The following is a 25,509-nucleotide window of genomic DNA, read 5'->3' on the forward strand; positions in this document are numbered from 1 at the left end:
GAGGAACCCTCATTAACACAGCTCTCAATCTGAGGAACCCTCATTAACACAGCTCAGTCTGAGGAACCCTCATTAACACAGCTCTCAGTCTGAGGAACCCTCAGTAACACAGCTCTCAGTCTGAGGAACCCTCATTAACACAGCTCTCAGTCTGAGGAACCCTCATAAACACAGCTCACAGTCTGAGGAACCCTCATTAACACAGCTCTCAGTCTGAGGAACCCTCATTAACACAGCTCTCAGTCTGAGGAACCCTCATTAACACAGCTCAGTCTGAGGAACCCTCATTAGCACAGCTCAGTCTGAGGAACCCTCATTAACACAGCTGTCAGTCTGAGGAACCCTCATTAACACAGCTCTCAATCTGAGGAACCCTCAATAACACAGCTCAGTCTGAGGAACCTTCAATAACACAGCTCTCAGTCTGAGGAACCCTCATTAACACAGCTCTCAGTCTGAGGAACCCTCAGTAACAAAGCTCACAGTCTGAGGAACCCTCATTAACACAGCTCTCAGTCTGAGGAACCCTCATTAACACAGCTCTCAGTCTGAGGAACCCTCATTAACACAGCTCTCAGTCTGAGGAACCCTCATTAACACAGCTCTCAGTCTGAGGAACCCTCATTAACACAGCTCTCATTCTGAGGAACCTTCATTAACACAGCTCTCAATCTGAGGAACCCTCTTTAACACAGCTCTCAGTCTGAGGAACCCTCATTAACACAGCTCTCAGTCTGAGGAACCCTCAGTAACACAGCTCTCAGTCTGAGGAACCCTCAGTAACACAGCTCAGTCTGAGGAACCCTCATTAACACAGCTCTCAGTCTGAGGAACCCTCATTAACACAGCTCTCAATCTGAGGAACCCTCATTAACACAGCTCTCAGTCTGAGGAACCCTCATAAACACAGCTCTCAATCTGAGGAAACCTCAATAACACAGCTCAGTCTGAGGAACCCTCATTAACACAGCTCTCAGTCTGAGGAACCCTCAATAACACAGCTCTCAGTCTGAGGAACCCTCATTAACACAGCTCTCAGTCTGAGGAACCCTCAGTAACACAGCTCTCAGTCTGAGGAACCCTCAGTCACACAGCTCTCAATCTGAGGAACCCTCATTAACACAGCTCAGTCTGAGGAACCCTCAGTAACACAGCTCTCAGTCTGAGGAACCCTCATTAACACAGCTCTCAGTCTGAGGAACCCTCATTAACACAACTCTCAGTCTGAGGAACCCTCATTAACACAGCTCAGTCTGAGGAACCCTCATTAACACAGCTCAGTCTGAGGAACCCTCATGAACACAGCTCTCAGTCTGAGGAACCCTCATTAACACAGCTCTCAGTCTGAGGAACCTTCATTAACACAGCTCTCAATCTGAGGAACCCTCTAACACAGCTCTCAGTCTGAGGAACCCTCATTAACACAGCTCTCAGTCTGAGGAACCCTCAGTAACACAGCTCTCAGTCTGAGGAACCCTCATTAACACAGCTCTCAGTCTGAGGAACCCTCATTAACACAGCTTTCAGTCTGAGGAACCCTCATTAACACAGTTCTCATTCTGAGGAACCCTCAGTAACACAGCTCTCAGTCTGAGGAACCCTCATTAACACAGCTCTGAGTCTGAGGAACCCTCGTTGACACAGCTCTCAGTCTGAGGAACCCTCATTAACACAGCTCTCAGTCTGAGGAACCCTCATTAACACAGCTCTCAGTCTGAGGAACCCTCATTAACACAGCTCTCAGTCTGAGGAACCCTCAGTAACACAGCTCTCAGTCTGAGCAACCCTCATTAACACAGCTCTCAGTCTGAGGAACCCTCATTAACACAGCTCTCAATCTGAGGAACCCTCATTAACACAGCTCTCAGTCTGAGGAACCCTCATTAACACAGCTCTCAGTCTGAGGAACCCTCATTAACACAGCTCTCAGTCTGAGGAACCCTCATTAACACAGCTCTCAGTCTGAGGAACCCTCATTAACACAGCTCTCAGTCTGAGGAACCCTCATTAACACAGCTCTCAGTCTGAGGAACCGTCAGTAACAGCTCAGTCTGAGGAACCCTCATTAACACAGCTCTCAGTCTGAGGAACCCTCATTAACACAGCTCTCAGTCTGAGCAACCCTCATTAACACAGCTCTCAATCTGAGGAACCCTCATTAACGCAGCTCTCAGTCTGAGGAACCCTCATTAACACAGCTCTCAGTCTGAAGAACCCTCAATAACACAGCTCTCAGTCTGAGGAACCCTCATTGACACAGCTCAGTCTGAGGAACCCTCATTAACACAGCTCTCAGTCTGAGGAACCCTCATTAACACAGCTCTCAATCTGAGGAACCCTCATTAACACAGCTCAGTCTGAGGAACCCTCATTAACACAGCTCTCAATCTGAGGAACCCTCAATAACACAGCTCTCAGTCTGAGGAACCCTCATTAACACAGCTCAGTCTGAGGAACCCTCAATAACACAGCTCAGTCTGAGGAACCCTCATTAACACAGCTCAGTCTGAGGAACCCTCATTAACACAGCTCTCAGTCTGAGGAACCCTCATTAACACAGCTCTCAGACTGAGGAACCCTCAGTAACACAGCTCTCAGTCTGAGGAACCCTCATTAACACAGCTCAGTCTGAAGAACCCTCAATAACACAGCTCAGTCTGAGGAACCCTCATTAACACAGCTCTCAGTCTGAGGAACCCTCATTAACACAGCTCTCAGACTGAGGAACCCTCAGTAACACAGCTCTCAGTCTGAGGAACCCTCAGTAACACAGCTCAGTCTGAGGAACCCTCATTAACACAGCTCAGTCTGAAGAACCCTCAATAACACAGCTCTCAGTCTGAGGAACCCTCATTAACACAGCTCTCAGTCTGAGGAACCCTCATTAACAGAGCTCTCAGTCTGAGGAACCCTCATTAACACAGCTCTCAGTCTGAGGAACCCTCATTAACACAGCTCTCAGTCTGAGGAACCCTCATTAACACAGCTCTCAATCTGAGGAACCCTCATTAACACAGCTCAGTCTGAGGAACCCTCATTAACACAGCTCTCAGTCTGAGGAACCCTCAGTAACACAGCTCTCAGTCTGAGGAACCCTCATTAACACAGCTCTCAGTCTGAGGAACCCTCATAAACACAGCTCACAGTCCGAGGAACCCTCAGTAACACAGCTCTCAGTCTGAGGAACCCTCATTAACACAGCTCTGAGTCTGAGGAACCCTCGTTGACACAGCTCTCAGTCTGAGGAACCCTCATTAACACAGCTCTCAGTCTGAGGAACCCTCATTAACACAGCTCTCAGTCTGAGGAACCCTCATTAACACAGCTCTCAGTCTGAGGAACCCTCATTAACACAGCTTTCAGTCTGAGGAACCCTCATTAACACAGTTCTCATTCTGAGGAACCCTCAGTAACACAGCTCTCAGTCTGAGGAACCCTCATTAACACAGCTCTGAGTCTGAGGAACCCTCGTTGACACAGCTCTCAGTCTGAGGAACCCTCATTAACACAGCTCTCAGTCTGAGGAACCCTCATTAACACAGCTCTCAGTCTGAGGAACCCTCATTAACACAGCTCTCAGTCTGAGGAACCCTCAGTAACACAGCTCTCAGTCTGAGGAACCCTCATTAACACAGCTCTCAATCTGAGGAACCCTCATTAACACAGCTCTCAATCTGAGGAACCCTCATTAACACAGCTCTCAGTCTGAGGAACCCTCATTAACACAGCTCTCAGTCTGAGGAACCCTCATTAACACAGCTCTCAGTCTGAGGAACCCTCATTAACACAGCTCTCAGTCTGAGGAACCCTCATTAACACAGCTCTCAGTCTGAGGAACCCTCATTAACACAGCTCTCAGTCTGAGGAACCCTCAGTAACACAGCTCAGTCTGAGGAACCCTCATTAACACAGCTCTCAGTCTGAGGAACCCTCATTAACACAGCTCTCAGTCTGAGCAACCCTCATTAACACAGCTCTCAATCTGAGGAACCCTCATTAACGCAGCTCTCAGTCTGAGGAACCCTCATTAACACAGCTCTCAGTCTGAAGAACCCTCAATAACACAGCTCTCAGTCTGAGGAACCCTCATTGACACAGCTCAGTCTGAGGAACCCTCATTAACACAGCTCTCAGTCTGAGGAACCCTCATTAACACAGCTCTCAATCTGAGGAACCCTCATTAACACAGCTCAGTCTGAGGAACCCTCATTAACACAGCTCTCAATCTGAGGAACCCTCAATAACACAGCTCTCAGTCTGAGGAACCCTCATTAACACAGCTCAGTCTGAGGAACCCTCAATAACACAGCTCAGTCTGAGGAACCCTCATTAACACAGCTCAGTCTGAGGAACCCTCATTAACACAGCTCTCAGTCTGAGGAACCCTCATTAACACAGCTCTCAGACTGAGGAACCCTCAGTAACACAGCTCTCAGTCTGAGGAACCCTCATTAACACAGCTCAGTCTGAAGAACCCTCAATAACACAGCTCAGTCTGAGGAACCCTCATTAACACAGCTCTCAGTCTGAGGAACCCTCATTAACACAGCTCTCAGACTGAGGAACCCTCAGTAACACAGCTCTCAGTCTGAGGAACCCTCAGTAACACAGCTCAGTCTGAGGAACCCTCATTAACACAGCTCAGTCTGAAGAACCCTCAATAACACAGCTCAGTCTGAGGAACCCTCATTAACACAGCTCTCAGTCTGAGGAACCCTCATTAACAGAGCTCTCAGTCTGAGGAACCCTCATTAACACAGCTCTCAGTCTGAGGAACCCTCATTAACACAGCTCTCAGTCTGAGGAACCCTCATTAACACAGCTCTCAATCTGAGGAACCCTCATTAACACAGCTCAGTCTGAGGAACCCTCATTAACACAGCTCTCAGTCTGAGGAACCCTCAGTAACACAGCTCTCAGTCTGAGGAACCCTCATTAACACAGCTCTCAGTCTGAGGAACCCTCATAAACACAGCTCACAGTCTGAGGAACCCTCAGTAACACAGCTCTCAGTCTGAGGAACCCTCATTAACACAGCTCTCAGTCTGAGGAACCCTCATTAACACAGCTCTCAGTCTGAGGAACCCTCATTAACACAGCTCACAGTCTGAGGAACCCTCATTAGCGCAGCTCAGTCTGAGGAACCCTCATTAACACAGCTCTCAGTCTGAGGAACCCTCATTAACACAGCTCTCAATCTGCGGAACCCTCAATAACACAGCTCAGTCTGAGGAACCCTCGTTAACACAGCTCTCAGTCTGAGGAACCCTCATTAACACAGCTCTCAGTCTGAGGAACCCTCATTAACAAAGCTCACAGTCTGAGGAACCCTCATTAACACAGCTCTCAGTCTGAGGAACCCTCATTAACACAGCTCTCAGTCTGAGGAACCCTCATTAACACAGCTCAGTCTGAGGAACCCTCAGTAACACAGCTCTCAGTCTGAGGAACCCTCATTAACACAGCTCTCAGTCTGAGGAACCCTCATTAACACAGCTCTCAATCTGAGGAACCCTCATTAACACAGCTCTCAGTCTGAGGAACCCTCATTAACACAGCTCTCAGTCTGAGGAACCCTCAGTAACACAGCTCTCAATCTGAGGAACCCTCATTAACACAGCTCTCAGTCTGAGGAACCCTCATTAACACAGCTCTCAATCTGAGGAACCCTCATTAACACAGCTCTCAGTCTGAGGAACCATCATTAACACAGCTCTCAGTCTGAGGAACCCTCATTAACACAGCTCTCAATCTGAGGAACCCTCATTAACACAGCTCTCAGTCTGAGGAACCCTCATTAACACAGCTCTCAGTCTGAGGAACCCTCATTAACACAGCTCTCAGTCTGAGGAACCCTCATTAACACAGCTCTCAATTTGAGGAACCCTCTTTAACACAGCTCTCAGTCTGAGGAACCCTCAATAACACAGCTCTCAGTCTGAGGAACCCTCATTAACACAGCTCTCAGTCTGAGGAACCCTCATTAACACAGTTCTCAGTCAGCATGTAGCTGCCACAATCTGCAGTCAGTTTATTCTCATCTTTCAGGTACGTGGTGCTCCCTCAGCCAGTGTGCCTCGAACGTTCAGTCAGCTACACAATTCGGCTCGAATTCAAACGTTACACTTCACGTCAGAGGATTCCTAATGCCAATGTTCTTGTGGACTCTGTAAGTTATAATAATGAAGTGTGTTATGTGTGTAAACTGTGCAGCATCATATAAATTGACTTAATCTTGCAGATTTTTAATAAGTCACTTCTTAAATACTTACCTGGGACCCACCTGTATGGCCCAATGCTGGGTTTTGCTAACTAAACATGGACCCTTACCTGGGAGTTGCTTGTACAGTCTGGGACTGAGGTCTAAGAATGAAACATGACTACCTACAAACCATGTTCGTGAGATAATGATCACTGAGAAACTGGCATCTTCTATATTCTTTGACGAAATGTTGAAAAGATCAAACAATAAGCTTTTCTTGCCTGTGTACAGGTATTGCCAGTAGATCGGGAGCTGTCTGTGTAAATTCCAGTAATCCAGTTACACTGATCACTTCCAGTGGTTTAATTTTTGTTTGTAGATCGTCTTGGTTCCTCGCTATTCCTCAATGGAGATGTTCATTGCTGGTGATGCTGCCTCCATTAGGAGGAAGGAGACCTTTGAGCGTTACCGTTGCCATGACAACAGCATACCAGTTGTCACATCAACAATGACTGACATCTGTGCCAAGCTGATCAGCAGCATGTCAGCTATAATCCACAATGGGGCACTGCGTGAGTATGAAATTGGGATCCATTTGTTTTGTTGCAATAAACTCACAGAGTGTGATCAAATATCTATTAAACATCCATTCCCTGCACCACCAGTGTGCAATGGTCACAGTGTGTACCATCCACAAGATGCACTCCAGCAGCTTGCCAATGATTCTTTGACAGCACCTTCCAAAAAGTGACCTCTACCACCCAGTACAAGGGCAGCAGGTGCAAGGGGACACCCGCCACCTTGAAGTCCTCCAACAAGTCACACACCACTTGGACATATGTCGGTTGATCCTTCATTTTGCTGGGTTAAAATCCCAGAACTCCCAAACTAATACCACATGAACTCTAATGGTTCAAGAAGAAAGCCCACCACCATCTCCTCAAGGGACAACTAGGTCTGGGCAAAAATGCTGGCCTTGCCAGTTAATGCCATATCCTGAGAACATGCATGTTTTTAAATGGTGCGGAGCATGGATGGGTCAGATTTAGTTACTGCCCACAAATGGTGGGGGTAGGTCCTGAGGGAGATGGATATTATTGGCAAATTAGAGAGGAGGCGGTGTAGTTTTTTGATGCAAGAAATGATTGATGATTATCAGTAAGTGAATTTTTTTTTTGGATTTGTGCGTGAGTGGGATGGACTGCAATAACCATTACATTCCGATCTACATTACACAGTGAGTTGTTGTAATTTGGAATGTGCTGCCTGAAAGGGTGATAGAAGCAGATTCAGTAGTAACTTTCAAAAGGGAATGGGATAAATGTTTTAAAAGATAACATTTGCAGAGCGATGGGGAATGAGCAGGGGGAGTTGAACTTAATGAAAAGCTGTCTCAAAGAGCTGGCACAGGCACGATGGGCCGAATGGCCTCCTTCAGTGCGGTAAGGTTCTGAATGGACTGAGAACTAGGTACAGGGAATGAATGTCCTCACTGCTTTCTCTGCTTTCAGCCTGCCAGTGCGACCCTCAAGGCTCGCTGAGCTTGGAGTGCGAGTCCAATGGTGGGCAGTGTCGGTGCAAGCCCAGAGTGATCGGCCGACGTTGTCAACAGTGTGCTCCTGGAACATATGGCTTTGGCCCAATGGGCTGCAAGGGTAAGGTACTGGGAGAATGAACCTCTCCCAGCCATTCTGTGTTAGCCACAACAATCCCGATTTAGACGTGTTGCAGCCTTTGCTATTGACCAGGAGGCTGAGGTCGATTGATTTTCGTTGGGTATTGGCATCGAGGGGTATGGAGGGAAAATGGCGTTGAGGCACAGATCAGCCATGATCTGATTGAATTGCAGAACAGGATTAAGGAGCTGAATGGTCCCCTACTGTCCCTGTGTGCTCATGTTCTTGTGCACTTGTGTACTTGTGTGCTCCTACTTTTATAAGAGTAAATTAGGAGAAACTGTTTCCACTGGCAGATAGGTCAGTAACCAGAGGAAACAGATTTAAATTAATTGACTAAATGAATAGGAGGGGAGATGAGGATCAACTAGTAAATAAAGTGACTTGTTGCCTGCAAGGGCAGTGGAAGTAGGATCAATAATAATTTTTAAGTGGGAATTGGATAAATTTGCTGGGCTAAGGGGAAGAACAGGGAGAGTGGGACTAACTCAGTAGCACTTTCAAAGAGCCAGAACAGCACGATGAGCCGAATTGCCTCATTCTATACTGGAAGATTCAAAATGATCTGCCTGTTGTGGGACTTTGTGAGTTTGATGGACAAACTCTCTCTTTTTCTCTCTGCCCCTAGCCTGTAGCTGTAAGCAGGAGGGATCGTACAACATGCTCTGTGACCAGCTCAGCGGGCAGTGCCAGTGCCGGGCGGGAGCATTCGGTAGGCGGTGCAGTCAGTGCCAGCCCGGCCACTGGGGCTTCCCGAACTGCCAGCCATGTCGATGCAACGGGCACGCAGAAGGGTGTGACCAACGGACTGGAGTTTGCCTCAACTGCCGAAGCAACACTGTGGGGCAAAACTGTGACCGGTAAGATCCCAATCAAACCGAGTCATCTCCTTGGAACACAGATAAGCTTTGTAAAACATGGTTGCTGAGGATATAGGATGGGTAATTATGGGATGTGATTTACACCCACTGAAGCACCGAGGCCATTCAGTTTATCATGGCCATTCTTTGTTAGCTTAATCCTAAACTAATTCCATTCCTCCGCACTCTCCTCCTAGCCCCGAATCAATCCAAAATTAAACCCGCTGCCACACACTCTCCCCATAGCCCTGTATCAATCCCAAACTAATCCCACTGCCCCACTCTCTTCCCATAGCCCTGTATCAGCCCTAAACTAATCCCCTAACCCACTCCCTCCCCATAGCCCTGTATCAATCCTAAACTAATCCCACTGCCCCACTCTCTCCCCATAGCCCTGTATCAATCCCAAACTAATCCCACTGCCCCACTCTCTTCCCATAGCCCTGTATCAGTCCTAAACTAATCCCCTAACCCACTCCCTCCCCATAGCCCTGGATCAATCCCAAACTAATCCCACTGTCCCCTCTCTCCCCATAGCCCTGTATCTTCCTCTGCTTCAAATGTTTATCCATAATTTTCCCTTAAAAGATGCAGTGGTTTGTGTTTCAATTACTCCCTGTGGCAAAGTTCCCCTTGCCAGAAATTTGCTGAGTTAAAATTGATCCCTGTGTTTCTAGTCTTTGTGCCCCTGTATTTCTTTCCCTGTCTCTTGTTCTGTTCTTTCTGAATTGCTGTTTATGTGTACTATCTTTTAGTTCTGGGGACATAACCAGCCTCCGGTTTTATTGACAAACCCATTCTTGTCTTTCTCCTCTGGTCAGTCGCTCGTCCTAGTGGTGGATTGATGGACCAGCATCACCGAGTGTTGCTGCAGCAGGAGTAACATTGGTCTCCTGGGCTATAAGGTTCATTCAGCCCATTAAAGCTGCGCTGGTACTAGCTCTTCAACTGGAATTATCTACTCTAATCCCACTTCTTTGTATATTTTTCCGTTCTTTCTTTTCAAATCCTTATCCAATTCCTTTTAAATTATGTTCCAGTCTCTGCTTCCATGCTGTTGGTGGTAAATAATTCCATGTTCTGATTAACCTGTGTGAAAAATGTGAGAACGATAGTCGCAAATTTCAGGACATAGACAGACCGGTGAAATGGGCAGACACACGTCAGATGCAATTTAATGCAGAGAAGTGTGAAGTGATGAATTCAGGAGGGAAGAATGAGGAGAGGCAAATATAAACTAAATGGTACAGTTTTAAAGGGGAAGCAGGAACAGAGAGACCAGGCGATGGGGAGGTTCGTGTATGTTGAAAATCTTTGAAAATGGTAGGATAAGTTGAGAAGGTTTGAAAAAGCATACGAGATCCTTAACTTTATAAATAAGGGCAGAGAGGGAAAAAGCGAGGATGTTATGCTAAAGCTTTATAAATCTCTGCTTGGGCGCCAGCTGGAGTATTGTGTCAATTGTGGGCACGACACTTTAGAAAGCATGTCAAAGCCTTAAGAGAGGATGGCCAGGAGATTTACAAGAATGGTATCAGTGATGCTGGACTTCAGTTCTGTGGAGAGACTAGAGAAACTGGTGTTATTCTCCTTGGAGCAGAGAAGACTAAGGAGAGACTTAATAGAAGTAGAATTATAGAATGGTTACAGCACAGAAAGAGGCCATTCGGCCCATCATGTCCGTGCCATCTCTCTGTAAGAGCAACTCACTTAGTCCCGCTCCCCCGCCCTTTCCCTGTAGCTCTGCAAATTTTCTTTCTCATGAAGGATTTTTATAGAGTAAGTAAGGAGAAACTGTTTCCAGTGGCGGGAGGGTCAGTAACCAGAGGACACAGATTTAAGGTAATTGGCAAAAGAATCGAGAGGAAATGAGGAGAATTTTCTTTTACACAGCAAGTTATTATGATCTCGAATGTACTGTCTGAAAGCATGATGGAAGCAGATTCTATGATATTCCATAAACCTCATTCTGAGTCATGACTCCCCTGATCTACAAACTGATGGAGTACCACAACCATATTGAGAAGGCCCTTGAGTAATATGCAAAAATGTTGGTTAGACTTTTATACTATGCACTGTTAAGTGAAATATGGAGCTACAAAAAAATTACAATTTTGTTGGTTTTATTTTCTCACAGACACTTAAAAACCCTTTGATCAAGCTTTCTACTTTTGAAATTAGAACTTGTATAACATTTTTAAAGACATCTGTCTTTGGGAGGAGGGATACTACCGGGTCCATGGGTCCCTCTAACCCTTATCCTAATCCTTAACCTAACCCTTCTTCTAACTCTAATATTGGAAAAGTATTATAGATTTTCAATTTCTCTCCACTCCTTCTTGACGAACAGATGTGCTGCTGGTTACTATGGAAACCCTGTACTGGGTTCTGGGGAGCAGTGCCGCCCTTGCCCATGCCCTGGAGGCCCCAACAGCGGCCGACATTATGCCACCTCATGCTATCAGGATGCCAGAACAAGACAAGTGGTGTGTAACTGCGACCAAGGATACACAGGTAGGAGACTGTGAAGCAACGTGCTCTGGGTGCTGAGTCCTCCACTACTACACTTTGGAAGCAGCTCTGGTGATACTTGAGGTGAATGGGAAATTATCAACAAAGACAGGCAGATACACTGGCCATGCTTCTCAATGAGAGTTCTTACAAGTCGACCCGAGGCAGAAGGTGCTATTAACTGGTAGTAGAGCTGCACCACCAGTTTTTCAGAGAATGAAACTCCTGCAGGAAGGGTGATGCAGGATCAACAATTTACAGAAAGTAACATTTTACAGAAAGAACATTCCTGGTTTATTATTTATGCCCTTCCTCCTTTCTTTCCTTCCCTCTCTCCACAGCATTTTTCCAATCTGTTCCATCTCACAATCCACATACCTCATCCTCTTGCTCTTAATGTACTGATAAAACTCTTGGGTTTTCTTTGATTTTACCTGACAATATTTTTTCATGTCCTCTCTTTGCTTTCCTACTTTCCTTTTTTACTTCACCCCTACACTTTCTATACTCCTCCAGGCATTCTAAAGTATTCAGTTTTTTGTGATCGTCATAAGCTTTCTTTTTCTGCTTTATCTTACCCTGTAAGCTTCTAGATAACCAGGGGGCTCTAGATTTGACAGTACCACCCTTTATCTTTGTGGGGACATGCCTACACTGTGCTTGTAGAATCTTGCTTTTGAATGCCTCCCACTGGTTTGCCATTGATTTTCCTTCAAGTAGCTGTTTTCAGTCCACTTTCGCCAGGTCACCTCTCAGCTTCGTAAAATTAGCCTTCCCCCAATTTAGAACTTTTACCCCTGCTTTATCTCTGTCCTTTTCCATGATTATGCTGAAACTAACTGTATTATGGTCACTATCTCCAAAATGGTCACCCACTGCTACTTCATCCACCTGCACAGCTTCATTTCCGAAGACTAAGTCAAGAATTGCGCCCCCTCTCATTGGGCTTGTTACGTGCTGGCTAAAAAAGTTCTCTTGAATGCAGTTCAAGAATTTTGTGCCCTCTGTGCCCTTCACGCTGTTTGTATTTTTTTATTCATTCATGGGATGTGGGCATCGCTGGCTAGGCCAGCATTTATTGCCCATCCCTAATTGCCTTTGAGAAGGTGGTGGTGAGCTGCCTTCTTGAACCGCTGCAGTCCATTTGGTGTAGGTATACCCACAGTGCTGTTAGGAAGGGAACATAAGAACATAAGCAATAGGAGCAGGAGTAGGCCATTCAGCCCCTCAAGCCTGCCCTGCCATTCAGTAAGATCATGGCTGATCTGTCCCAGGCCTCAACTCCTCTTTCGGGTCTGCTCTGCCGAACCCTCAACTCCCCGAGATTTCAAAAATCTATCTACCACCTCCTTAAATACATTTAGTGACCTAGCCTCCACAACTCTCTGAGGCAGGGAATTCCAGAGATTCACCACCCTCTGAGAGAAGAAATTCCTTTGCATCTCAGTTTTAATTGTGTGCCCCCTTATTCTGTAACTGTGCAAGAACACCCAGATCTCTCTGTACTGCAGTATTTTGTAGTCTTTCTCCATCTAAATAATAATCTGCCTTTTTATTCTTCCTACTAAAGTGGATTACCTCACACTTTCCCACATTGAACTCCATCTGCAAAGTTTTTGCCCACTCACTTAACCTATCTATATCCCTTTGCAGATTCTTTGTGTCCTCATCACAACATGCCTTCCCACCTATTTTTGTATCATCAGCAAATTTGGATACTCTACACTCTGTCCCTTCCTCCAAGTCATTAATATAGATAGTAAATAGTTGAGACCCTGGGACCGATCCTTGTGGCACCCCACCAGTTACGGCTTTCCAACCTGAAAAAGACCCATTGATCCCGACTCTCTGTCTTCTGTGTGTTATCCAATCCTCAATCCATGCCAACACATTACCCCCAATACCCTGAGCTCCTATTTTGTGCAATAATCTTTTATGTGGCACCTTATCAAACGCCTTCTGAAAATCCAAATACTCAACATCTACTGGTTCCCCTTTTCCATTCTGCTTGTTAAATCCTCAAAGAACCCTAAAAAATCTGTCAAACATGATTTCCCTTTCATAAAACCATGTTGACTGTGTTTGATTACATTATATTTTTCTAAATGTCCTGCTATTTCTTCCTTAATAATGGACTCTAGCATTTTCCCAATGACAGATGTTAAGCTAACTGGTCTATAGTTTCCTGCTTTCTGTCTCTCTCCTTTCTTGATTAGGGGTGTCACATTAGCTGTTTTCCAATCCACTGGTACCCTACCGGAATCCAGTGAGTTTTGGTATATTATGACCAATGCCTCCACTATCTCTGCAGCCACTTCTTTTAAAACCCTTGGATACAGGCCATCCGGTCCTGGCAACTTGTCTGCCTTGAGACCCATCAGTTTTTCCAGCACTTTTCCCTCGTAATAGAAATTGTTACAAGTTCCTCCCTCCCATTTACACCTTGCTCATCTATTATTGTTGGGATGTTTATAGTGTCCTCCACCGTGAAGACCGATGCATAATATTGGTTTAAATTATCTGCCATTTCCCTGTTATTAGTTCCCCAGTCTCATCCTCTAAGGGTCACACACTTTAGCTACTCTCTTCCTTTTAATATACCCGTAGAAGCTCTTACTGTTTGTTTTTATATTTCTTGCCAAGTTCCAGGATTTTGAGCCAGCGACAATGAAGGAACGGCGATATAGTTCCAAGTCAGGATGGTGTGTAACTTGGAGGGGAACTTGCAGGTGGTGGTGTTCCCATGCATTTGCTGCCCTTGTCCTTATAGTTGGTAGAGGTTGCGGGTTTGGAAGATGCTGTCTAAGGAGCCTTGGTGCATGGCTGCAGTGCATCTTGTAGATGGTACACATTACTGCCTCTGTGCGTAGGTGCTGGAGGGAGTGAATGTTTGTAGATGGGATGCCAATAAAGCGGGCTGCTTTGTCCTGGATGGGGTCGAGCTTCTTGAGTGTTGTTGGAGCTGCACCCATCCAGGCAAGGGGATAGTATTCCATCACACTCCTGACTTGTGCCTTGTAGATGGTGGACAGGCTTTGGGGAGTCAGGAGGTGAGTTACTCGCCTCAGGATTCCTAGCCTCTGACCTGCTCTTGTAGCCATGGTATTTATATGGCTACTCCAGTTCAGTTTCTGGTCAATGGTAGCCCCTAAGATGTTGATAGTGGGGGATTCAGCGATGGTAATGCCATTGAATGTCAAGGGGAGATGGTTAGATTCTCTCTTGTTGGACATGGTCATTGCCTGGCACTTGTGTGGCGCGAATGTTACTTGCCACTTATCAGCCTAAGCCTGGATATTGCCCAGGTCTTGCTGCATTTTTACACGGACTGCTTCAGTATCTGAGGGGTCGCGAATGGTGCTGAACATTGTGCAATCATCAGCAAACATCCCCACTTCTGACCTTATGATTGAAGGAAGGTCATTGATGAAGCAGCTGAAGATGTTTGGGCTTAGGACACTACCCTGAGGAACTCCTGCAGTGATGTCCTGGAGCTCAGATGATTGACCTCCAACAAGCACAACCATCTTCCTTTGCACTAGGTATGACTCCAACCAGCGGAGGGTTTTCCCCCTGATTCCCATTCACCTCAGTTTTGCTAGGGCTCTTCGATGCCATACTCGGACAAATGCTGCCTTGATGTCAAGGGCAGTCACTCTCACCTCACCTCTTGAGTTCAGCTCTTTTGTCCATGTTTGAACCAAGGCTGTAATGAGGTCAGGAGCTGAGTGGCCCTGGCGGAACACAAACTGAGCATCACTGAGCAGGTTATTGCTAAGCAAGTGCTGCTTGCTGGCACTGTTGATGACACCTTCCATCACTTTACTGATGATTGAGAGTAGGCTGATGGGGCGGTAATTGGCCGGGTTGCATTTGTCCTGCTTTTTGTGTACAGGACATACCTGGGCAATTTTCCACATTGCAGGGTAGATGCCAGTGTTGTAGCTGTACTGGAACAGCTTGGCTAGGGACGCAGCAAGTTCTGGAGCACAGGTCTTCAGTACTATTGCCGGAATATTGTCAGGGTTCATAGCCTTGCAGTATCCAATGCCTTCAGTCGTTTCTTGATATCATGCGGAGTGAATCGAATTGGCTAAAGTCTGGCATCTGTGATGCTGGGGACTTCAGGAGGAGGCCGAGATGGATCATCAACACAGCACTTCTGGCTGAGGATTGTTGCAAATGCTTCAGCCTTATCTTTTGCACTGATGTGCTGGGCTCCCCCATCATTGAGGATGGGGATATTTGTGGAGCCACCTCCTCCAGTTAGTTGTTTAATTGTCCACCACCATTCATGGCTGGATGTGGCAGGACTGCAGAGCTTAGATCTGATCCGTTGGTTATGGGATCGCTTAGCTCTGTCTATTTCTTGCTGCTTACGCAGTTTGGCATGCAAGTAGTCCTGGGTTGTAGCTTCACCAGGTTGACACCTCAATTTGAGGTATGCCTAGTGCTGCTCCTGGCATGCCCTCCTGCACTCTTCATTGAACCAGGGTTGGTCTCCTGACTTGATGGTAATGGTAGAGTGGGGGATATGCCGGGCCATGAGGTTACAGATTGTGGTTGAGTACAGTTCTGCTGCTGCTGATGGCCCACAGCGCCTCATGGATGCCCAGTTTTGCATTGCTAGATCTGTTTGAAATCTATCCCATTTAGCACGGTGATAGTGCCACACAACACGATGGACGGTATCCTCAATGTGAAGGCGGGACATTGTCTCCACAAGGACTGTGCAGTGGTCACTCCTACCAATACTGTCATGGACAGATGCATCTGCGGCAGGCAAATTGGTGAGAACGAGGTCAAGTATGTTTTTCCCTCTTGTTGGTTCCCCCACCACCTGCTGCAGACCCAGTCTAGCAGCGATGTCCTTTAGCACTTGGCCAGCTCGGTCAGTAGTGGTGCTACCGAGCCACTCTTGGTGATGGACATTGAAGTCCCCCACCCAGAGTACATTCTGCACCCTTGCCACCCTCAGTGCTTCCTCCAAGTGGTGTTCAACATGGAGGAGTACTGACTCATCAGCTGAGGGAGGGCGGTCGGTGGTAATCAGTAGGAGGTTACCTTGCCCATGTTTGACCTGATGCCATGAGACTTCATGGGGTCCGGAGTCGATGTTGAGCACTCCCAGGGCAACTCCCTCCCTACTGTAGACCACTGTCCCGCCACCTCTGCTGGGTTTGTCCTGCCAGTGGGACAGGACATACCCGGGGATGGTGATGGCAGTGTCTGAGACATTGTCTGTAAGGTATGATTCTGTGAGTATGACTATGTCAGGCTGTTGTTTGACTAGTCTGTGGGACAGCTCTCCTAACTTTGGCACAAGCCCCCAGATGTTAGTAAGGAGGACTTTGCAGGGTCGACAGGGCTGGGTTTGCCGTTGTCGTTTCCGGTGCCTAGGTCGATGCCTGGTGGTCCGTCTGGTTTCATTTCTTTTTATTGACTTTGTAGCAGTTAGATACAACTGAGTGGCTTGCTAGGCCATTTCAGAGGGCATGTAAGAGTTAACCACATTGCTGTGGGTCTGGAGTCACATGTAGGCCAGACCAGGTAAGGACAGCAGATTTCCTTCCCTAAAGGACATTAGTGAACCCAGTTGATATTCGCGTAGTTGAAATCCCCAACTATTATTATCGTATTATTTTTGCACTCAGAAATTTGCCGACATATTTGTTCTTCTATCTCCCTCTCACTATTTGGGGGTCTTTAGTACATTCGTAGTAGTGTGGTTGCCCCTTTTTTATTTTTGAGCTCAACCCATATGACCTCATTTGATGATTCATTGAGTATATCATCCCTCCTCACAGCTGTTATTGATTCCTTAACTAATAATGCTATGCCACTCGTTTTTTATCCCCTTCTCTATCCCACCTGAAAACTCTTTCTGCAGGATGTTGAGCTGCCATTTCTGCCCCTCTTTAAGCCAAGGTTCCGTTATAGCAATGATATTGTGTTTGGAAGGTGCTATTGAAGCAGCCTTGGCGAGTTGCTGCAGTGCACAAACAAGAGGGATGAAAGAGGGATGATGCAGACATTGTAGTAAGAAAGGAGGAGTGTGAAATATTCGATACGATAAGCGTAATGAGAGAGACAGTACTAGAGGGTCTGACATCCTTGAAGGTGGATAAATCACCAGGGCCGGATGGATTGTCTCCCAGGTTGTTAAAGGAAGCCAGGGAGGAAATAGGGGATGCTCTGAGGATCATCTTTAAATCCTTACTAGATCCAGGCCAAGTAGCAGAGGATTGGAGGTCTGCGAACATTGTACCATTGTTTAAAAAGGGTGTTAGGGATAGGCCAAATAATTATAGGCCGGTCAGTCTGACCTCGATGGTGGACAAATTATTAGAATCAATGCTGAGAGATAGGATAAACTGTCACTCAGAAAGGCACGGATTAATCAGGGATAGTCAGCATCAATTTTTTGAGGAAGTAACAAGGAGGATTGATGAGGGTAGTGCAGTGGATGTGGTCTACATGGATTTTAATAAGGCATTTGACAAGGTCCCACATGGCAAACTGGTCAGAAAAATGAAAGCCCATGGGATACAGGGGAATGTGGCAGGTTGAATCCAAAATTGGCTCAGGGACAAGAAAAAAACGTCCGTCGACTATTATCCTTTGTTGAAGCAAAATACTGCAGATGCTGGAAATCTGAAATAGAAACAGGAAATGCTGGAAATACTCAGCAGGTCTGACAGCATCTGTGGAGAGAGAAACAGAGTTAACGTTTCAGGTCAATGACCCTTCTTCAGAACTAGCAAATATTAGAAATGTAAAAGGTTATAAGCAAGTAAAGCGGGGGTGGGGCAAGAGATAACAAAGGAGAAGGTGTAGTTAGGACAAGGTCACAGAATAGTTGACCAAAAGCCTTTGCTTTGGCCGAGGTATAGAATACAAAAGCAGGGATGTAATGCTGGAACTGTATAAAACACTGGTCTAATCCTTAAGATGGCTTCTGGGCTGGAAGCTCCCTAGGAAGCTCCCTTGCTGTTCAACTCTATCCATGGCCATCTGCTCCCATCCCTAACGTTTTCTCCCCCAATCTGCCCTCTTAAACTGTTTAAATTCCCCTGGCTCTTTAAATCAGTTCATTTTAGCCCTATCTAAAAGTTAACAGTTAGTTTAGTGTATGTTACCTGGGCCCACTGCCCTCCCCCAGCCACACCTGCTCTTTGTTTTCTCAATGAAATTGATCCGGATGAAACTGACGAGCACAGCTGCCGATACTTTAATCTCCGATCCTGCTGTCTTCACAGTCCAGAGTGTCTGCAGCCACGGCATGCGGTAAGTCCATTGAGGTGAAGAAGGAGCTGCGGGACCCGAGAGAAGTCCTGTGAAAAGGTGCCCCGAACACCCAAAACATCCACGAACGGCCCCCCCGGCCGCAACTTCAAAGCGCCCGCGGGAGATGGCTCGGAGAGCATCTGCAGCGCACTGTCGGCAATGCTGCATGCCTTTATTTAAACCACTGCAAAAAAAAAAACCCTTAGCAAATGTAACCACCTCTAAGTCTGCCAAATGATGCTTCACCTCCCGAAGGACGTGGATGAGCTTTCCGGACGTCGATGGTGGGCACTGAGGAAATGGCTTATTACCTGCACCAGATTCCACCCCCCCTCCCCCCCCCCTTTACCCCCCTTCCACCACCCCCCACCCCCGTCCCCTTCCCTGCTCCACCCTCTCAGCTCACCCCCTCACAACCCCGTCCCAGCCCGCCCCCCCCTCGCACCATCTTCACCCCGCACCCCCTTCCCCTGCATCCCCCCCCCACCCCCTCCCTCTACCCCTCCCCCTTGCATCCGGAGCGGATCCCCGTAGGCGGTCATGTGTCACCTTTGGCATGTTTCCGGCAGTTCCTGCAGCCATACTGGTGCCAAACGTCGTGTCCTGCACTCCTTTGGACCCCACCAGAAAGGCCGAGAGGGGGGTTTTGACGACTGGGCAACTCTCAACCTCCATAAATTTGCCCAGGCATGCGCCATGGAGAGGTCACTCCATAGTTGCCTCACAGCGACTAAAACAACACGGAAGGCAGCAGTTACGGGTTATAAGTCCAGATAAATTGGCGTAGAAACTGGGCGCCACGGGTTGCCTTTGTCGGTGGGAGAGGTCATTGCACCTCACTGGACAGCTACCGCCCACCTCAAACCGGGCAGCCCCCGGTCAATAAGGTTCTGTCCCGCCACAGTCTGCCTGCTTCAATGGGTGCTTGGAGCTCAGGGTCATTGCCCGAAAGGTGGACTGATACACCGCACCAAACAACATGAAAAAAGGAAAGAAGGTACCAGCCCTTCGCTTTGCAAGCTGGAACGTCAGAACTATGTGTCCTGGCCTGTCGGAAGACCTTACACAAATCAACGATTCTCGGAAGACCGCCATCATTAACAACGAGCTCAGTAGACTCAATGTGGACATTGCAGCACTTCAGGAGACTCGCCTCCCCGCGAGTGGCTCTCGAGCAGAGCAAGACTACACCTTCTTCTGGCAGGGCAGGGATCCTGAAGAACCAAGACAGCATGGAGTGGGCTTCGCCATCAGAAACTCCTTGCTCAGCATGATAGAGCCTCCCTCAAATGGCTCGGAACGCATACTGTCCATCCGACTGCTCACCACCTCTGGTCCAGTACACCTACTCAGCATCTATGCTCCAACACTCTGTTCCGCACCTGAAGCTAAAGACCAGTTCTATGAACAACTCCATAACATCATTAGCAGCATCCCCAACACCGAACACCTATTCCTGCTGGGGGACTTTAATGCCAGGGTTGGGGCCGACCATGACTCATGGCCCTCCTGCCTTGGGCGCTATGGCGTTGGAAGGATGAATGAGAACGGGCAGAGACTGCTTGAGTTGTGTACCTATCATAACCTCTGCATCACCAACTCGTTCTTTCACACTAAACCCTGTCACCAGGTTTCATGGAGGCACCCAAGATCACGTCGTTGGCACCAGCTAGACCTCATTGTCACAAGGCGAGCCGCCTTAAACAGTGTTCAAATCACACGCAGCTTCCACAGTGCGGACTGCGACACCGACCACTCCCTGGTGTGCAGCAAGGTTAGACTCAGACCAAAGAAGTTGCATCATTCCAAGCAGAAGGGCCACCCGCGCATCAACACGAGCAGAATTTCTCACCCACAGCTGTTACAAAAATTTCTAAATTCACTTGTAACAGCCCTTCAAAACACTCCCACAGGGGATGCTGAGACCAAGTGGGCCCACATCAGAGACGCCATCTATGAGTCAGCTTTGACCACCTACGGCAAAAGTGCGAAGAGAAATGCAGACTGGTTTCAATCTCATAATGAAGAGCTGGAACCTGTCATAGCCGCTAAGCGCATTGCACTTTTGAACTACAAGAAAGCCCCCAGCGATTTAACATCCGCAGCACTTAAAGCAGCCAGAAGTACTGCACAAAGAACAGCTAGGCGTTGCGCAAACGACTACTGGCAACACCTATGCAGTCATATTCAGCTGGCCTCAGACACCGGAAACATCAGAGGAATGTATGATGGCATGAAGAGAGCTCTTGGGCCAACCATCAAGAAGATCACCCCCCTCAAATCTAAATCGGGGGACATAATCACTGACCAACGCAAACAGATGGACCGCTGGGTTGAGCACTACCTAGAACTGTACTCCAGGGAGAATGCTGTCACTGAGACTGCCCTCAATGCAGCCCAGCCTCTACCAGTCATGGATGAGCTGGACATACAGCCAACCAAATCGGAACTCAGTGATGCCATTGATTCCCTAGCCAGCGGAAAAGCCCCTGGGAAGGACAGCATTACCCCTGAAATAATCAAGAGTGCCAAGCCTGCTATACTCTCAGCACTACATGAACTGCTATGCCTGTGCTGGGACGAGGGAGCAGTACCCCAGGACATGCGCGATGCCAACATCATCACCCTCTATAAAAACAAAGGTGACCGCGGTGACTGCAACAACTACCGTGGAATCTCCCTGCTCAGCATAGTGGGGAAAGTCTTTGCTCGAGTCGCTCTGAACAGGCTCCAGAAGCTGGCCGAGCGCGTCTACCCTGAGGCACAGTGTGGCTTTCGTGCAGAGAGATCGACTATTGACATGCTGTTCTCCCTTCATCAGATACAGGAGAAATGCCGTGAACAACAGATGCCCCTCTACATTGCTTTCATTGATCTCACCAAAGCCTTTGACCTCGTCAGCAGACGTGGTCTCTTCAGACTACTAGAAAAGATCGGATGTCCACCAAAGCTACTAAGTATCATCACCTCATTCCATGACAATATGAAAGGCACAATTCAACATGGTGGCTCCTCATCAGAGCCCTTTCCTATCCTGAGTGGTGTGAAACAGGGCTGTGTTCTCGCACCCACACTTTTTGGGATTTTCTTCTCCCTGCTGCTTTCACATGCGTTCAAATCCTCTGAAGAAGGAATTTTCCTCCACACAAGATCAGGGGGCAGGTTGTTCAACCTTGCCCGTCTAAGAGCGAAGTCCAAAGTACGGAAAGTCCTCATCAGAGAACTCCTCTTTGCTGACGATGCTGCTTTAACATCTCACACTGAAGAATGCCTGCAGAGTCTCATCGACAGGTTTGCGTCTGCCTGCAATGAATTTGGCCTAACCATCAGCCTCAAGAAAACGAACATCATGGGGCAGGATGTCAGAAATGCTCCATCCATCAATATTGGCGACCACGCTCTGGAAGTGGTTCAAGAGTTCACCTACCTAGGCTCAACTATCACCAGTAACCTGTCTCTAGATGCAGAAATCAACAAGCGCATGGGTAAGGCTTCCACTGCTATGTCCAGACTGGCCAAGAGAGTGTGGGAAAATGGCGCACTGACACGGAACACAAAAGTCCGAGTGTATCAGGCCTGTGTCCTCAGTACCTTGCTCTACGGCAGCGAGGCCTGGACAACGTATGCCAGCCAAGAGCGACGTCTCAATTCATTCCATCTTCGCTGCCTTCGGAGAATACTTGGCATCAGGTGGCAGGACTATATCTCCAACACAGAAGTCCTTGAAGCGGCCAACACCCCCAGCTTATACACACTACTGAGTCAGCGGCGCTTGAGATGGCTTGGCCATGTGAGCCGCATGGAAGATGGCAGGATCCCCAAAGACACATTGTACAGTGAGCTCGCCACTGGTATCAGACCCACCGGCCGTCCATGTCTCCGTTATAAAGACGTCTGCAAACGCGACATGAAATCGTGTGACATTGATCACAAGTCGTGGGAGTCAGTTGCCAGCATTCGCCAGAGCTGGCGGGCAGCCATAAAGACAGGGCTAAATTGTGGCGAGTCGAAGAGACTTAGTAGTTGGCAGGAAAAAAGACAGAGGCGCAAGGGGAGAGCCAACTGTGCAACAGCCCGACAAACAAGTTTCTCTGCAGCACCTGTGGAAGAGCCTGTCACTCTAAAATTGGCCTTTATAGCCACTCCAGGCGCTGCTTCACAAACCACTGACCACCTCCAGGCGCGTATCCATTGTCTCTCGAGATAAGGAGGCCCAAAAGAAAAGAAAGAAAGAATAAAACACTGGTTAGGCCACAGCGTAACACAGCGTATTGCGTACAGTTCTGATCACCACATTACAGGAAAGACATAATTGCTCTGGATAGAGTAGAGGAGATTTACAAGAATGTTGTCAGGGCTTGAAAGTTGCAGCTATGAGGGAAGATTGGATAGGTTAGGGTTGTTTTCCTCAGAACAGAAGAGGCTGAGGGGTGATTTAATTGAGGTGCACAAAATTATGAGGGGCCTAGATAGAATAGACAGGAAGGACCTGTTTCCCCTAGCAGAGAGGTCAATTACCAGTGGGCACAGATTTAAGGTGATTGGTAGAAGGATTAGAGGGGACATGAGGAAAAACGTTTTCACCCAGAGGGTGGTGGGTGTCTGGAATTCGCTGCCAGGATCAGTGGTGGAGGCAGAAACCCTCAACTCATTTAAAAGGTACCTGGACCTGCACCTGAAGTGCTGGAACCTGCAAGGCTACGGACCAGGTGCTGGAAAGTGGGATTAGATTGGGCGGCTAGTTTTGTCAGCCAGAGCAGACACGATGGGCTGAATGGCCTCTTTCTGTACCGTAACTTTTCTATGGTTCTCTCCCTCCATTTCGTTTCACTTTATATGCTTTCGTTTTCTCACATTCTCTCTCTCTCACTGTTCACATTTTTCTTTCCCTCCTTCCTTTCTCCTTACCTCTTTTTTCTTTCATATTCCACTTCTTCATCTCACTTTTTTTGTTCTTTCTCTCCTTCATTCTGATTTTCTAGATCCACAGTTGCTCCAACAATGCAAGAGTCACTGCCTGTGGAACTGTACCCCAGTGAGAGTCAGTGTGTGTGGAACTGTCCCCCAGTAAGAGTCAGTGTGTGTGGAACTGTACCCCAGTGAGAGTCAGTGCGTGTGGAATTGTACCCCATTGAGAGTCAGTGTGTGTGGAACTGTACCCCAGTAAGAGTCAGTGTGTGTGGAACTGCACCCCAGTGAGAGTCAGTGCGTGTGGAACTGCACCCCAGTGAGAGTCAGTGCGTGTGGAACTGTACCCCAGTGAGAGTCAGTGTGTGTGGAACTGTACCCCAGTAAGAGTCAGTGTGTGTGGAACTGTACCCCAGTGAGAGTCAGTGCGTGTGGAACTGTACCCCAGTGAGAGTCAGTGTGTGTGGAACCCATACACCAGTGAGAGTCAGTGTGTGTGGAATTGTACCCCAGTGAGAGTCAGTGTGTGTGGAACTGTACCCCAGTGAGAGTCAGTGTGTGTGGAACTGTATCCCAGTGAGAGTCAGTGTGTGTGGAACTGTATCCCAGTGAGAGTCAGTGTGTGTGGAACTGTACCCCAGTGAGAGTCAGTGTGTGTGGAACTGTACCCCAGTGAGAGTCAGTGTGTGTGGAACTGTATCCCAGTGAGAGTCAGTGTGTGGAACTGTACCCCAGTAAGAGTCAGTGTGTGTGGAACTGTACCCCAGAGAGAGTCAGTGTGTGTGGAACTGTACCCCAGTGAGAGTCAGTGTGTGTGGAACTGTACCCCAGTGAGAGTCAGTGTGTGTGGAACTGTACCCCAGTGAGAGTCAGTGTGTGTGGAACTGCACCCCAGTGAGAGTCAGTGTGTGTGGAACTGTACCCCAGTGAGAGTCAGTGTGTGTGGAACTGTACCCCAGTGAGAGTCAGTGTGTGTGGAACTGTACCCCAGTGAGAGTCAGTGCGTGTGGAACTGTACCGCAGTGAGAGTCAGTGTGTGTGGAACCCATACACCAGTGAGAGTCAGTGCGTGTGCAATTGTACCCCAGTGAGAGTCAGTGTGTGTGGAACTGTACCCCAGTGAGAGTCAGTGTGTGTGGAACCCATACACCAGTGAGAGTCAGTGCGTGTGGAATTGTACCCCAGTGAGAGTCAGTGTGTGTGGAACTGTACCCCAGTGAGAGTCAGTGTGTGTGGAACTGTACCCCAGTGGGAGTCAGTGTGTGTGGAACTGTACCCCAGTGAGAGTCAGTGTGTGTGGAACTGTACCCCAGTGAGAGTCAGTGTGTGTGGAACTGTATCCCAGTGAGAGTCAGTGTGTGTGGAACTGTATCCCAGTGAGAGTCAGTGTGTGTGGAACTGTACCCCAGTGAGAGTCAGTGTGTGTGGAACTGTACCCCAGTGAGAGTCAGTTTGTGAGGAACTGTACCCCAGTGATAGTCAGTGTGTGTGGAACTGTACCCCAGTGAGAGTCAGTGTGTGTGGAACTGTACCCCAGTGAGAGTCAGTGTGTGTGGAACTGTACCCCAGTGAGAGTCAGTGTGTGTGGGACTGTACCCCAGTGAGAGTCAGTGTGTGTGGAACTGTATCCCAGTGAGAGTCAGTGTGTGTGGAACCCATACACCAGTGAGAGTCAGTGTGTGTGGAACTGTATTCCCAGTGAGAGTCAGTGTGTGTGGAACTGTACCTCAGTGAGAGTCAGTGCGTGTGGAACTGTATCCCAGTGAGAGTCAGTGCGTGTGGAACTGTATCCCAGTGAGAGTCAGTGCGTGTGGAACTGTACCCCAGTGAGAGTCAGTGTGTGTGGAACTGTACCCCAGTGAGAGTCAGTGTGTGTGGAACTGTACCCCAGTGAGAGTCAGTGTGTGTGGAACTGTACCCAGTGAGAGTCAGTGTGTGTGGAACTGTACCCCAGTGAGAGTCAGTGTGTGTGGAACTGTATCCCAGTGAGAGTCAGTGTGTGTGGAACTGTATCCCAGTGAGAGTCAGTGTGTGTGGAACTGTATCCCAGTGAGAGTCAGTGTGT

At 47.9% G+C, this 25,509-nt stretch overlaps 1 protein-coding gene across 1 annotated transcript in view; it reads left to right on the plus strand.

The window, feature by feature from the left end:
* LOC137380299 (laminin subunit beta-2-like) overlaps positions 1-25,509 on the plus strand; it is a 283,335-nt gene that overhangs the window by 195,831 nt on the left and 61,995 nt on the right. Inside the window, exons 16-20 of the mRNA XM_068052207.1 lie at positions 6,049-6,169; positions 6,582-6,774; positions 7,714-7,857; positions 8,507-8,738; positions 11,089-11,252. Coding sequence (XP_067908308.1) covers positions 6,049-6,169; positions 6,582-6,774; positions 7,714-7,857; positions 8,507-8,738; positions 11,089-11,252 — 854 coding nt within the window. The remainder of the gene's footprint in view (positions 1-6,048; positions 6,170-6,581; positions 6,775-7,713; positions 7,858-8,506; positions 8,739-11,088; positions 11,253-25,509) is intronic.

Source organism: Heterodontus francisci, chromosome 19 (assembly GCF_036365525.1).
Source record: "Heterodontus francisci isolate sHetFra1 chromosome 19, sHetFra1.hap1, whole genome shotgun sequence".
NCBI classification, from domain to species: domain Eukaryota; kingdom Metazoa; phylum Chordata; class Chondrichthyes; order Heterodontiformes; family Heterodontidae; genus Heterodontus; species Heterodontus francisci.